General features: G+C 45.2%; 1 protein-coding gene across 1 annotated transcript in view; it reads right to left on the reverse strand.

Annotated features, from left to right (window-relative positions):
- Nucleotides 1-13,623, reverse strand: part of syde2 (synapse defective 1, Rho GTPase, homolog 2 (C. elegans)) — a gene marked incomplete at its 3' end in the record, with an annotated part of 59,956 nt that extends 46,333 nt beyond the window's left edge. Inside the window, exons 1-2 of the mRNA XM_080430629.1 lie at nt 11,186-13,623; nt 669-982 (exon numbers count right to left, since the gene is read on the reverse strand). Coding sequence (XP_080286755.1) covers nt 669-982; nt 11,186-13,433 — 2,562 coding nt within the window. The 5' untranslated portion in view covers nt 13,434-13,623. The remainder of the gene's footprint in view (nt 1-668; nt 983-11,185) is intronic.
- Nucleotides 13,624-15,129: the final 1,506 nt, after the last annotated feature.

Consider the following 15,129-nt stretch of genomic DNA (forward strand, 5'->3'; position numbering starts at 1 on the left):
GAGGTGTCCCTTTAAGAACCCACATTCAAACTTTGAGGAAACAAACAAAACATAAACAAAACCATGATGTGGCGTTAAACAGCTAGAAGGAGCCACAGTGTTCAGCAAGACTGATCACAGCAGCAGTGGTGTAAAGTAACCAAGTACATTTACTCAAGTAAAGTACTTAAGTACGATTTTGAGGTATTATTACTTTACTGGAGTATTTCCAACTACACATATACTCCACTACATCTCAGAGGAAATTATTGTACTTTAACTCAGAGGAAATTACTGTACTTTTAAACTTTAGTTACCAGTTACTTAAGATTTGGATTATTATTACAAAACATACATTAACATACATTTTGGCCATTTGAAAATAGCCGATCTACAAGCTCACAGCTTGTAACTAAGATTTTTATACACTCTATACATTTGAAAACTTGAAAACTCATAATGAGAACTTTCTACTTTTGGTACTCCAAGTACATTTTGATGCCAATACTTTTGTACTTTTACTCAAGTAAATTTAGAATCCCAGACTTTTACTTTACTAACATTGCGGTATTGATACTTTTAGTTAAGTAAATGAAAATGTAGTACTTTTTCCACCACTGCACAACAGTTACCTCTGCAAAAACATGACCCAGGCTTCCACACAGGAAAAAAAACGTTGGGACACTAACCTGGGGCAAGTGCAACCTAAGTGGCCGTAGGGGCGGTGGGCCTCCTCCAGGGGCTCTCAGATGATCTGGGGATGGACTGGGAGGAGGAGGCTGGTGAGGGCCCTGCCCGCTCTCTTCCTCAGCTCCCAGCATTCCCTGGGGCTCATCCTTGGCACCGTGGTGGGTCTTCCCGAGGGAGCTCTGCTGCAGCCAGTTGCGTTTCTTGGAGACGGTGATGGTGTTGAGCGGCGGCCGCCAGAACGACGGCTCGTTGGCCCTGCCCGCGTCGTGGTGGCTGTTCGGGTGGTAGGGCCCTTGCACATTCTCAATGAATGCTGGGAGTGAGGGAAGATAGGGACCGAGGTAAAGAGAGAAACAGAAGGCAGGAGAGGGTTAAGTCTGACACTGAGAGAGCCAGAAAAGATGCTAACATCTCTTCACCTCGACTTACTACAATACAGTGAAATCCTCAGCGTAACTGAGAGTGAAAATATGAACACCCTTATGGGTCAATTTTGTCACATTTGCACACTCCCAGAATTAAATTAATGCTGAGGATTTTAAAGTGTACTGTTTAGTGTCAAGTACCAAGTCAAATCAAGCTATTATTCCCATTAGGGGTAATAATGGCTTTTATGTCACCTGAATCAAACATCCGTATCATGAAACCAGACATTGGCAGTGGCATTACAAGTCTTCTTATAACGGTATCAATCCGTTTTGTTTTCTCAGATTTCTATGCTCTTTCAGTCAGACATGCAAAGAATTCTCACACACACGCCCACACGCACACACACACGCACACGCACACACACACACACACACACACACACAAAAGAACGCACACACTGGCTGTCTTCATCATCTGCCACAGTGTGAACCATGATGTTGCTTTTCCTCTGTCTCAGCTTTCTGCCGACCAAAGACAAACTTTCAATTATTCTACCACCACGAACGAGCCCCTGGAATACATGACCTCTCTGCTCTCTGCTCTGACACGTTACTCTCCGATGACTTCCCATCCTGGTAATGTCGGTTTGTGGAATATGGAGGGTTAAAAATAATTATAGCCTGATTTATACGTTGTTTGCACGACGGTGTCGCACACCCATGCGTGTGAGCTTGTAGATTTGCCATTTTTCGGTGTGCGGCGGCACACCGCCGTACGACGAAGCACGAATTAGCCATATCACAGGGTATTCACAGCTGTGAAAATAGAGCAAGGAGAGGAGGGAGCAGGGGGGTTGACAATAAGTACAGCCACTGGCGATAAGCGTGTGCATTCAAAAAAGGGCCGAATAATAGAGGTGGTGACGTGGAGCCATGCCTTTTTTCAAAGACTCCATAGAAGTCCCAAGTCAAAACAATTCCGCTCTGTTCGTGTGCGTGTGCCACAGCGTGTACAGTATGTGTGTGTGCGTGTCGTTTACCCAAAAGATAACAGAAACAGATGGCAAAAAAACAACAATCATTTTCTACAAATCACAAAGTAAGCGATACAGTCTTCTGCGTGCCCTTTTTTCCCCCCCATACAGTGCTGACGAGCCGTGGGTTGATGAGCAGACGCCGAGAGAGAGAAAAACAAGCCCTGTGCTTGCGAGAGGCGCTGAGGGCAGGGTCTTGCTGTAACATGCACAACAGGCCTGTGTAAAAGACTGTTTTGATCCTCGGCTCCCAGACGAGCCCCCCTCCACATGCTATAATGATAACTTCTCCTTTCCTCTAGGAAATGCATCTACATGTAAGCCCGGCTACATCCACTAAATTACAGACTCCTTCTTGGGAATATTTTCACTTCATGAAAGAAAAATACATCGGATGTCCAGTGTGTGTGTGTGTGTGTGTGTGTGTGTGTGTGTGTGTGTGTGTGTGTGTGTGTGTGTGTGTGTGTGTGTGTGTGTGTGTGTGTGTGTGTGTGTGTGTGTGTGTGTGTGTGTGTGTGTGTGTGTGACTGAGTCAGTGACTGTGTGTAAACAGAATTTAAAAACCTCGTACAAAATAAGTCAGAATAAACAATAATAACTATAGTATATAGTCCTTTTTCAATTGAAGTAACGGAATTGAACACAGAAAAAGAATCACATGGCTATTTAGCATCGCATAAGCGTTACTCAGTAGATTGGGACTAAGGTGCTTTTTTGCTTGGTTGCTTTATTGACACAGGCCCTGAAAGCACAGAGAGCACAAGATTCGGTGGTGCGAGGGCTCCGCTGGGATTAGTCTTTCCCTGAAAGTCAACCAATCCCTCTGAGCTGTAGGCTCGGCTTTCTTGTGATCTGTAAGGCAACTTTATTAACGCTTCAAGAGAGTAACTGTTGACTTGCAATAAATGCAGCCATCTCCGCAGCCACAGAATCCTTTAAACCCTGGCCTCTGAGTTCCTCACACCACAATAGACGGAGTCTTGAACCGAGTTGATTTCCCCACTTTATAGAGAACCCATTCAGCTTGATTTTTTGGCCCCATCTCTTGTGATTACTTGAGAAACATGATAGGCTACAAAGTGGGATGAAAATGACTCTGCTGTGGATGTAGTAGCCCCAGCCTTCAGCCACTTATATAAGATACGAGTAACGTACAACATATTTCATGGTTAGAACAGAAGCCACTTTTTAATACACACTCCTCCTACCCTAATCTCCATAGAGAAAAAACTCCCAGTCCTTACAAAGAGTGAAATTCAAGATGCCGCCATACCTCTCGGACTCCTGTTACAATTTAATTTAAACAGTCAGGATAGAAAGCATATCTTTTAAGTACTTCTGCCACTCTACTCTTCACTCTAAACTGTGTTTAAATTACACAGTGCCAGCCAGAAACGTGTTAGCATGAACCGAGCCAACGGTGTGTTTACATTAGCCTGGATTAGACTGATGTTCTCTTTGAGGGCAAAGAGCTCTGTAGGTTTAGCATCTGCTGACTACTGAGGGGAGGGGAATGGTATGTTAGCTTTAGCTTTACCATGAGCTAGTGTGTGTGGGCCCTAGCCGACAAGCTAAATAATAATATTTTACTATAACTTGTGTGGAATTGTTCTGGTTAGGTGGCTGCATCCTGTGCATCCACTGTGCACTTTTTGTTGTTGTTTTTGTTGTTGTTCTTTTACTATACAGGCATTGGGCAACTAGCTAAAAAACACTTAAGTGTGCATAACTCGTGTTCGATGTTGTAGCCAACGGGCTAATCCACTAGACATCCAGTCTGACCCCAGATTTCATTCCAAAGTATCTGGCGGCATTTTGGAGGTCTTTCACACAAGTCTACCTAGAGACTGCTCTACGTGCTGTTGTCAAGCTTCCTGTCTCCTGTAAGGGGTCTTTCATAACTGACAGAGGAAGCAGGCTCTAACATGTACAGCATTCCATACCTCAGCTCCAGATTTACAGTGCTCCCCTTCCCCCCCAGCCTCACACACTTCCTAGAACACCCTAGCTAGATGCCAGCAGCCACATTTTATACGCAAGATTGTGACCAGTTAAATTGGTATTTTTTACTAATATAAAATGTATTTCTCCTTCATTATAACACATCCTGTGTGATGGTACACGCTACCATCTACCGCCCTGAAGAGATGATGTCTACTAAACACTGGAATACTGTACTAAAACACCTGTAAATTAAATGAATAACTTAAATTTGCCATTATTTGATCCAGAAAACTGTCAAAGATGACTAACATTGGGCAAAGGAAAAGACCAAACAAAATATGTCAAGGACCCCCCAAATTAATATGTATTTGGCCACAGACCCCCATCGGAAAATATTGTGTCAGGAACCCACATACGGTACAGGGATGTGTGGTGTTACATTTTTCTAAAATATTCCAAATTCTTAAAAAAAAAAATCCAGATTTTGTGAAGCAGATCTACAAGCTCACAGTCACAACTTGTCGCATCACGACACGTTGTGAGCTTGTAGATCGGCTATTTTCAAATAGCTGATGTATAGAGTTAATACATGAGTGTATACATGAGTAGATCATGTAGGCCTACATTTTTAAAGCTCAGTTACTGCTATTCAGGTGTTCAACGGTGTGGGAAAACACTCAATTTAAAGTTGCTAGGTCAAGGTAATTCACCCTTTTGACCCAAATCATGCCATTTAATTGATGAAGAACTAGAAAAGAACGGCGCTCCTCGGAGCGCATGTCTTAGCCAGGCTGGGTGGCCTAGTCCAGTTGTTCTCAAAGTGTGGTCTGGGGACCCCCAGGTGTCCCTGGGGGTGTTCCAGGATGTCCCCAGCAAGATTTGTCCGTACAAAAATAGCAGATACATGCTCACAGCGTGTCACTTCGTGCCACGTGCTGCGAGCTTATACATCTGCTATTTTTGAATATTTTAAAAGATCTTCTCTTCTAGGGGTCCATGGTACAAAACATTTTCAGATGGGGGTCCGCGGCCAAAATATCAATTTGGGGGTCCTTGGCACGAAAAGGTTTGAGAACTTAACTGGCCTAGTCAGCTCTGTGTCCGAGTGCGTTGTTGATCGCCATTGAACTTTCTAGTTAAATTAACTGAGGATTTGACGGTGTAGTAAAACAGAGATGTGGCCAGATGTCTGCTTTCAAAATACTGCGTGAGTTTTTAATCACTTGCATTTCTCTCTCTCTCCCTCAGGCACGTCTCTCGTTGTGATAGCACTTAGCCTAGCAGCCTAGTAGTGTTTGTGCATATCGATGGCACACTGCTCCCAGAAGTAAATGTATATTCACAACGTTATTGTCCAACCGAGGATGAAAACATAATCTTCACCTCCCGGCCTATCGGCCTGGCGGAGATTTTTTTTTAAAGTAAGCAATTTGGGGGGAAATGGTCATTATTAAGGTAAACATGTAATTGATCAGACAATGACATGTAGTATTACTGGTATGGTCCTTTGTGACAAACATCTTTTTTCTCCATCTAATTTGATATACTGTAGGCTCAGATCAGTAACAAAAGAAATGACTAGTGCTATCATATACTTTGTTGTTCAAGGTATTGCGAAAATAGCCAATCTACAAGCTGACAACGCATGCACGCATTGTGTGCGTGCGTGCGTGCGTGCGTGCGTGTGTGTGTGTAAGTGAGTGAGTGAGTGAGTGAGTGACCACTGGTCTCCACCTCTCACCTCTCTCTCACCCTCGTACCTGTGCACTAAGAATGACTGAACCTGCATGCCTGCCAAGTCCCAAACCATGGCCTTTTGGCTTTGGCGTGAGAGAGAGACCAGTGACCTTCACCAATATCTACTACACAGAGAGCAGTGCACTGAGCAGCAGACCAGTGAGTGAGTGCTACCTGTCTCACTTCCTGCCTCCCTGTGCTCCCGTACAGCCTGGAGTCCAGCAAACACACACCCCTGACCGGAAGGTAACAGATGGTCAGAGCACATAACATGGGGGTGTACATCTGTGGGGGTGTCCTTGCATGTTTGTGGGTGGGTGTGCTTATGTGTGTGTGTGTGTGTGTGTGTGTGTGTGTGTGTGTGTGTGTGTGTGTGTGTGTGTGTGTGTGTGTGTGTGTGTGTGTGTGTGTGTGTGTGTGTGTGTGTGTGTGTGTGTGTGTGTGTGTGTGTGTGTGTGTGTGTGTGTGTGTGTGTGTGTGTGTGTGTACATTTAGAAAAAGGAAGCACTGGATGTAATGGCATGATAGTGTGCAAATTAAAGATAGATTTTTAAGGCATTGAGGAATTATTAGAGAGATGAGAGGAAGGGGCTTGAGAATAAGGATGTGATGTGATACAGATCATGAGCTGAATGAACCCTATAGTTCTGTAACTGTATAGCGTGCATCAAGCTGCCTGGATGATCCACGATTCCACATCATAGAAATCCTGCTAAACTGCAGCAATTCTACATCTCATTATCCTACTACCTCCTCCTAACTCCAAACACAAGACAAAATACTTGATCCACTTTCCCATAGCTCTTTCCTTTATTTCCTGTAATGCTTTTATAAAGAGGTTCTTGTTTTGATAAGATACACCAGTTTATTTTCTGGCCCGTACAGACACACAGTCTGTATACACAACACAAGTGACACTTGTGTTGTGTATACAGAGCCCCCCTTTAATGGAGAACCTTTGGCGTACCATACATTCCAATAGCTTCTCATTCATATGGTAATTGGGGGAGATTTTTCTTTTTTTTAAGCCAAGGAAAATCGTACAGGGTTGCATGCATCAACACTTGAATCACATCCTGGTGGCTCAGTCTACTAAACACCACTTCCTCCACGACTGTCGGATTCAATCCCAAATTGTGCCGTGGCGTCACAGTCCTCCCTACCCTTGCACTTTCTCCACTGTATCTGTTATTTCAAATAATAAATAATACTTGAGGGGAGTAGAAAAGGGGCACTCTAATTAAGCTTTTGATGCCATATCGCTTGTAAACACCCAATCTCCAGTAAGATTTTAGCCATTTTGCAGTCTTGTTGCCATGTTGCCACATCACAAATAGGCCAACAGTCAAGCCGGCAAGCAGAACTTGGCTAATCATATCCATTCCTTCAGGAAAATGAGATGCTGGTGCTTGCCTGTATTATTGCATACGCTTAGAGGATTTCATGTGAGTCATACGATTCATAAACTATCGTGGTGTGCTGCCCTGATGCCTAGAGTGATGCCTCCTCCATCATCTGATCCGTCTTTTAGTGCTAACATCCTCCATAAATCTGTCCAAGTGCAGACACACAAGACAAGAGCTAGTATTGTACCTCCACTATACGCATTGTGTGTTTATGTACAAAAACAACCATGGCAACTCGGTAATAAGGTTTTGGCATGATTTGGACACCTAATGCCACAGCGTCCTGACATGACCTGACAACAGCCTACAGGGGTAAGATTACATGTTTTCTGCCTTCTCATGTCTACCTCGCTATATTCAAATTCACTCAACAAGGGATCACTTTCCTCAAAATGTTAAGCAATACTACAGTATAAACCTGATTCATATAGCAATGAGACTCAATCCAGAAAAATTGCTGAATACATCTAGGTCACTTGGGGGGAAAAAAAAACAAGACAAGCTTCATTCATATTTTTGGGAATGTTCTACTTTTGAGGCTGTTTAGCCAATTGTTTACCACAGGTACTGCAAGTGCACTTTGAGTAGTTCAAATATGTCTAATATACTTTTGTCTCGGTCGGCTCTCCTTCAGAACAAACTAGCCCACTCTCATGAGTATAGGGATCTCTCAAACTTCCAATTCATGGTTTAACACTGGAATTGATTCCATTTCAAGTCTAGACAAAACATAACGCTATTGAATACCTGTCTGCACTTTCGCATTCTACCACAGAGCAAAAATGCGATACTGGCTCCTACAGCTATCAACATATATTTGTAAATGTGTACAGAAGTAATGAACATTTATGGAATATCGTTTGGGATCAATAAAATATCTAACTATATATCAATTTATCAATCCATAAATCCAATTGACAGCAAACAACAGGCATAGTTGCGCAGAAGAGCATGTGTGTATGCACGCATGAACTCACGCAAAGCAATACCCATACCGCCACAAGAAGACTGCCCTAATACTTCTGACAATGTATAACTTCTCAATTGCAGCTAGCATTCCTATCCACTCACACCTCTGGGTGATCATCAACATGGCTTTTTGTACTGCGATAAAGAACATTATTATTGTTATATTGAAGAACACCCGAGGGCCGAAACGTAATCTATCTAAGTAAAAGAGGCATGCATATCGAGCCAGAGTTTTCAACACTTTTTTCCTACTCCCAATTAGAGAACAAGTCAGTGTAGAGAGAAATCTTAGGCTAACTCAAAACTTATTCAGCAAACATTTCAAATTTGGAATATAAATCCCACACAGTGACTTCAAAGTGAAGTTACATTTTCAAGCAAATTTAACAATCACAGCCCCAAAAAATGGTTCCCTTTTAGTGAGCTATAAGTGTGTAAATATCTGCATAAATTAAGACAAGACCCATAAACACTATGAAGGGAGCTTCAAGCTGGGAGTAGTAATTCATTGGCCCTTTTGAGAGCCATGGCGTTTCTTTTTTTTAAATGGCTCTTTGTGCGGCAGTGAGAGGCCCATAGGGGCAAGATAAGCCCAGGGCTGACCTTAATAAATACTTAATCGCCCTTCATTTTGTTCATTCATGGTGAGGAATTAAATAACATGGTGCAAACAAGTTAAACAACAGGAATGGCATTCTAAATATTCACTCCCAGGTCTTTTTAAAATGCCAGTTACCATGGAGCCTACCAGAGCAAACTAGAGAGGAGGAGGGCAACATGACAGCCCAACCCCCCCACACGCACACACACACACACACACACACACACACACACACACACACACACACACACACACACACACACACACACACACACACACACACACACACACACACACACACACACTTACTAAGTAAATTTACTCTGTACTGTACTTAAGTACAATTGTGAGGTACTTTTACTTTGCTTATGTATACTTTATACTTCTACTCCACAACATCTCAGAAGCAAGTATTGTACCTTTTAGTCCACTGCAATTATTTGACAGCTTTAGTTACTAGTAACTTTGCAGATTTAGATTATTACAAAACATACATTAACCATTTTAAGCCCTATTTTATACTTTTGCTCAAAAATGGCTGATCTACAAACTCACAACACACGACGCGTTCTGAGCTAGATCTGCTACATTCGAAAGAGGGTGACACATTTTTAAGATGGTGAAATGGGCCATTCATAATGAGTACTTTTAAATACAGGCCTTATACTTGTAACAGTTACAGTCATGGTATTGCTACTTTTACATAAGTTAAAGAACTGAGTACTCCTTCCACCACTACTTATGCACGGGCGCACACACACACACACACACACACACACACACACACACACACACACACACACACACACACACACACACACACACACACACACACACACACACACACACACACACACACACACACACACACACACACACACACACACACACACACACACACACACACACACACACACACACACACACACACACACAGTTTCTCTCTCCCTCTCTCTCACCACAGAGAAAATGCAGTGGCTTCTCTATTGCTTAGGATTCCATTGGCTACAGCTGTGGAAAAGTTCAGTGGGGACACAAAGGGGGGAAAAGCACGGAAAAGGAAAATTGAGGGTGAACAAATTAGCGAAGGAAAGAGGAGAGAAAGAAGAGAATCAGGTTTTTTTTATACAGGAGGAAAGAAACCATCAGTTAATAACAAGAGGAGGACTGAGGAAGAGAAGAGATAGAGTGAAAGAGAGGGTCAATAAGGGAAGAAAGTGTGAAGAACCAGGCTGAGCGAACACAGAAAGAGCTGTGCAATGTGAACAACAAACGTAGAGGCCTTCCGCTCTCCGACATCAGAGTTCACACTCTATTTCTAGCAGCACAGCACACGGAGAGTCAACAAGAGCCTGCACATGTGGCCTGCTGGCTGTTTGCTCTGGAACACACTGTCAAACCACCACACATACACTGTAAAGTCCTCCATGTTCTTTTAACTTGGAGAGTGTACAAATATATACCAAATGGACCCATTTGGTCACATTTGTAGTTGTACGCTTTCTGAGTTACAAATGGATAGATTAAAACTGAGGCTGACGGTGACGGTGACGGTGACGTCACACACACACACACACACACACACACACAGACACATGAGTGTGCATGCACATGTAAACACACACCATTAAAAAAAACATAATAAAATGTTTATATGATTTAACTGAATGGACCCTTATGGGTAAATTAGACTACACTTTCAGATTAAAAATAACACTCAGGGGGATTTTATGTTAGTCTACCGCCTACAAAGTTGGAACCACTGCCATGGCCTGTTTAACTACTTTAATTTTAATACCACAAATTTTCCAGTTTCCTCTGTCCCTGTCTAACTGCCCTGCTATGATCTTTTATAGACAACTGCTGCCTAAATTACATTTCTTTGTGCTCATCTCCATGCTACATTAACACAAGATACTACACCAAAACACCAAAACAATGTCAAATGGAGTACATACAGATAATTGTCTTTCATGTTTTCAAATGTTTCATGATACAGATGTTTTAGTGCACATTCACATACAGTATAATCACTTCAATCATGCATAGAACCCCACCACCAACAACACCACCACCACCACCACCACCACAATAAGAAAACTTGATTTGCAGCTAGAAGAAGAGAAGTGAGTTAGTTGTTATTTTACTATACTGTGAGTGATCCTACAATCGAAAGTACTACACTCTTAGTGTTAAAATGCACCTAAATTAGTGTGAAGGAGAGGACCCGCCACCGGTTAGAAAATCTTGAAAAGGAAAGCAAAGAGAGTTGAGAGGACCCGTCCCTTTGCTTTGCATCCAGAAGATGAGTAGGGGAGTGAGGACCAGCACCAGACGGAGATCAGATTACTATGAGTGAAGGAGGATGACAATAATCAGACGGCAGGAAGGAGGGTGAGAGTTCCCAACTTTAATGGATCCACAGTGGTTTGTTGCCACTCCGTTTAGCCTTCCTACCTGGCTGTTGTTGTGATGATGGATCAAACTGCCACGGAACCTTGGTGGCAGATTTCCCCCCATGACTTGGACTCAGTGACTTGACCTTGGCAGATTTCCCTCCACGAGCACCATGGCTGAGGGTCAGACTCTGTGCCCCTGCTTTAGACCCTCCAGGGTTGGCCTGAGCGCCACCTTTTTCCGGGCTTTGCGCCCCACGAGGCGATGAGGACGGGGAGCCCTCGATGCGCTGCTTCATCTCTGAAGACAGCAGGCGACCCTTGTGCATCCACTCCTGCATCTTGTTGACGGTCACCCCGTGGCCCTTGCTGGAGCAGCCGGCGGCCGCCTCTGGCACCCAGCAGGCTGTGCTGATTGCCTCCTGTACGTTTTCGTGGCCCTGAGCAGTGGGTGCATCGGCGTTGTTGTCTGAAGAACCCGTGAGGCTGTTGACCGAGCCGCTGCTCTCGTGCAGCCGCTCGCCGCGGTCATCCTCCCCGCCGGTGTCCTGAAGCAGCTCATCGCTGCTGGTGGCGTCATAAACGGACCCTTTAACCCGGTCAGCCTCTTTCCCCACTTTTGTCTCTTCACAAACCTCTGAGCTCTGGCCTCCGGTGGCCTCGCTACACAACAAGTGCCCACCGGGATACCTGATAGCTCCGTCACTGGCGGAGCGCTGTAAAGTGGGTCTTATCTTGGCCACGGACAGGCTCACCATGCTCTTACTGTTCAGCCTGCCACAGAGGCTTGACTCCAGGTTCCCACTGAGGCACAACAGCAGTGAATCGGTGTCAGACACCTGCTGTTGGCTGTGGTCTCCTCCCGAGGACCACGAGTCACTATCGATGTTCTTGGTGGACAGCCGAGAGCACAGGCTATCCCAGGAGTGGCTGCTGCTGCAGGACGTGGCCTGCTGGTCGATCAAACCGACGCTAAGTTGCTGGACATCGAGTTTGATATCTTGCATGGCATTAATAAGAAGGTAGTAAGCCTCTTTCAGCTGGCTCCTGAGCCTGTCTGTCTCTTGGGCACTGCTGTCGCTCAGCTGTCCTCTATCTATGCTGGCCTGTGTCACCTCCACCTCGTCGGCTTTCCTGTCATTATTAGCACCAGCTTTTATAGATTCATAAAATGGGAGAATTTCGTTATCATAGTAATCGTCGTCTTCGCTGTCTAAAGAATGGTGTCTGAGTGATCCCTCCCTGGCGCACAGAGATGCCATGTTTATGTCGCATATTTCTAACTCCGTGGGGAAAAACGTCGGGCTCTGAAGGCTGGTCACCCTGTAACACTCGGGGGAGATCCCATAACTCTCAATGTTTCTGATCACAATGTTTTCCTCCGTGTTGCAGCCGGCTAAGCGGCAGCCGGGGAGGCTGGTAGTGTTTTTAAACACAAATGTTTTAGAGTGCGTCTCTTGTGCTGCATGGCTGCGGTCAGTGTTAGGTCTACGTGTGTGTTCATTCGCAGCCAGCTCATCCTCTGTCATGTGTCGGGGTCGACCTCTCTCATCTCTAACAATAAGGCTCGCCGTCGTCCCATTGTTATTATTGGGGGAAGAAACCTGCACATCTGCCGGGTTTATTATAGCTACCCCGCTGTTTGAGCCCACCTGCGCAGCGTGGTACACGATGCGATCATAACTGTCCCCGAACCCGATCGAATCCCCAATACTGAACTGCCGTGGGATAGTGACGAAGTGTCTGTGCTGCTGCGGAGGAGGAGGATGCGGCGCTCCTCCGGCAGAGCGTGGGGGTCCCTGCTGCTGCTGGAGGACCCCGTCGCTCTCCCTAACATTTCGCCCCCCAAACCCGATCTCTCTTTGAAGTGAGACCCCCAGGAGCTGCTCGTTAACCCGACCCCTATGATCCCCCCTAGGAGCCCCGCCGCCGCTGCCCACCACCACCACGTCTCCCCCTGATCGGCCGGTGTTTATGTGCGTGGTGGTGGTGGTGCGAGTAGCCTCCAACACGGAGCGTCTCTCCCGGACCAGAAAGCCCTCTATCTCTACGAGCGCCCCGTCAACAACATGATAATTCTCGTACGTGCTCATCCTCGCCATTGCCATGCAATCCAGCAACACTACCGGGTGAACCTCGCTGTCTGATCGCTGCATTTGCAAAACTTTTTCTTTACCTTCTCGGCCCCCATTCGCCGCAGTGGCAGCAGCGCCGTATCCTCCTCCTCCACCAGCCAAGGCTGTCGTGCCTTTCTTGGATTTCTTCCCCCGAAGTTTCGCTAGTAAAGTCCTCCGCAGAGGATCAGCCATTCCTGTCCAGCCAGGCGATCCTCCAGTGTTTCAGCGCTGCTTCTCTTCAGAGGGAAGAGACTGGGTTCGTCCTAGACTCGCTCACCGCGGGCAAAACTCGCCGGCCGTCCGGAGCCCTGATCTCCATTCTGTCTGTCTGTCACTGACACTCTGTCGCTCTACCTAACCACGTCGTCTCGCTCGCTCTCTCTCTCTCTCGCTCTCTCTCTCTCTCTCTCTCTCTCTCTCTCTCTCTCTCTCTCTCTCTCTCTCTCTCTCTCTCTCTCTCTCTCTCAGTCTCCCCCCTCTCTCTTTTTCTCTCTCTGCTCTTTGTTTTTCTCTCTCTCTCTCTAGCGCCGCTCTCTCACGATCTTGACTTGCAGCAAAAAAATATTTGGAATATTTTCTGGCGGGGTGAGAGATCTTGTGCACAAACTCATGTGCAAAGTTTCTTAGTAGAATAATTAGGCCTATGTCATTTTTAATTACTATGTCTATCATATCTATCTATCTATCTATCTATCTATCTATCTATCTATCTATCTATCTATCTATCTGTCTATCTATCTATCTATCTATCTGTCTATCTGTCTATCTGTCTATCTATCTATCTATCTATCTATCTATCTATCTATCTATCTATCTATCTATCTATCTATCTATCTATCTATCTGTCTGTCTGTCTGTCTGTCTGTCTGTCTGTCTGTCTGTCTGTCTGTCTGTCTGTCTGTCTGTCTGTCTGTCTGTCTGTCTGTCTGTCTGTCTCTCTGGCTGTATTTCATTCATTACCCCTCAATATGAATTAAACTAATTGAATTCAAATCATCACCTTCACTGATAGCTGTGAAAGCATTTTAGAGAAAACGTGTCTGAGGCCAAAATGTACTATGTGCATGTTCCACAATTGATAGATCACCAAAGCTTATTGGACTGACATTTTTATCTAAAGTGTATCTTGATTAATCTTTCCTCTTTGACCTCCCATCCAACCCATGAACCCACCACCCCCCTGCAGCACAAACCAGGGCATTAATGGGCAAGACAAGCAGGGAAAGGAATGAAACATACATCACTTGAACCTTAAGCCACTTGTTTGCTGTTGTCTTTACTTGGAATGTGCGAGAGGATAAGAGTTGCTGAAAGCTCCAGTGTGTGTGTGTGTGTGTGTGTGTGTGTGTGTGTGTGTGTGTGTGTGTGTGTGTGTGTGTGTGTGTGTGTGTGTGTGTGTGTGTGTGTGTGTGTGTGTGTGTGTGTGTGTGTGTGTGTGTGTGTGCCCCCCCCCCCCCCCTCTTTCTCTCTACAAACGGACACATAGCATCCAGGCACTGACTGGATAAGTTTCCCTTTCGAACACACCTGAAGAGCCCATGACTGAGGGCATTTCTTGTCAGCGCCGAGTCATTCCTGCCACCATCCTCCTCCAGCCACGCGGCCCCTCCTTCAGTAAAACATGATAAGCATCTGTTATTACTCCTGAGGAGCCGTGTGGGCCCTGACGCCCTCACTGACTAGACCCTGTCTGGGCAGATATTCACAGGTCACAGCCTGCAGGCACCATGCCCTGTGTGTGTGTGTGTGTGTGTGTGTGTGTGTGTGTGTGTGTGTGTGTGTGTGTGTGTGTGTGTGTGTGTGCGTGTGCGTGTGCGTCTGTGTGTGTGTGTGTGTGTGTGTGTGTGTAGAAGAGAGACAAGAGATATTGACAGAGAGAAAAGTACAG

The sequence above is a fragment of the Gymnoscopelus braueri genome (genome assembly GCF_963280865.1).
Source record: "Gymnoscopelus braueri genome assembly, chromosome: 6".
Lineage (NCBI taxonomy): Eukaryota > Metazoa > Chordata > Actinopteri > Myctophiformes > Myctophidae > Gymnoscopelus > Gymnoscopelus braueri.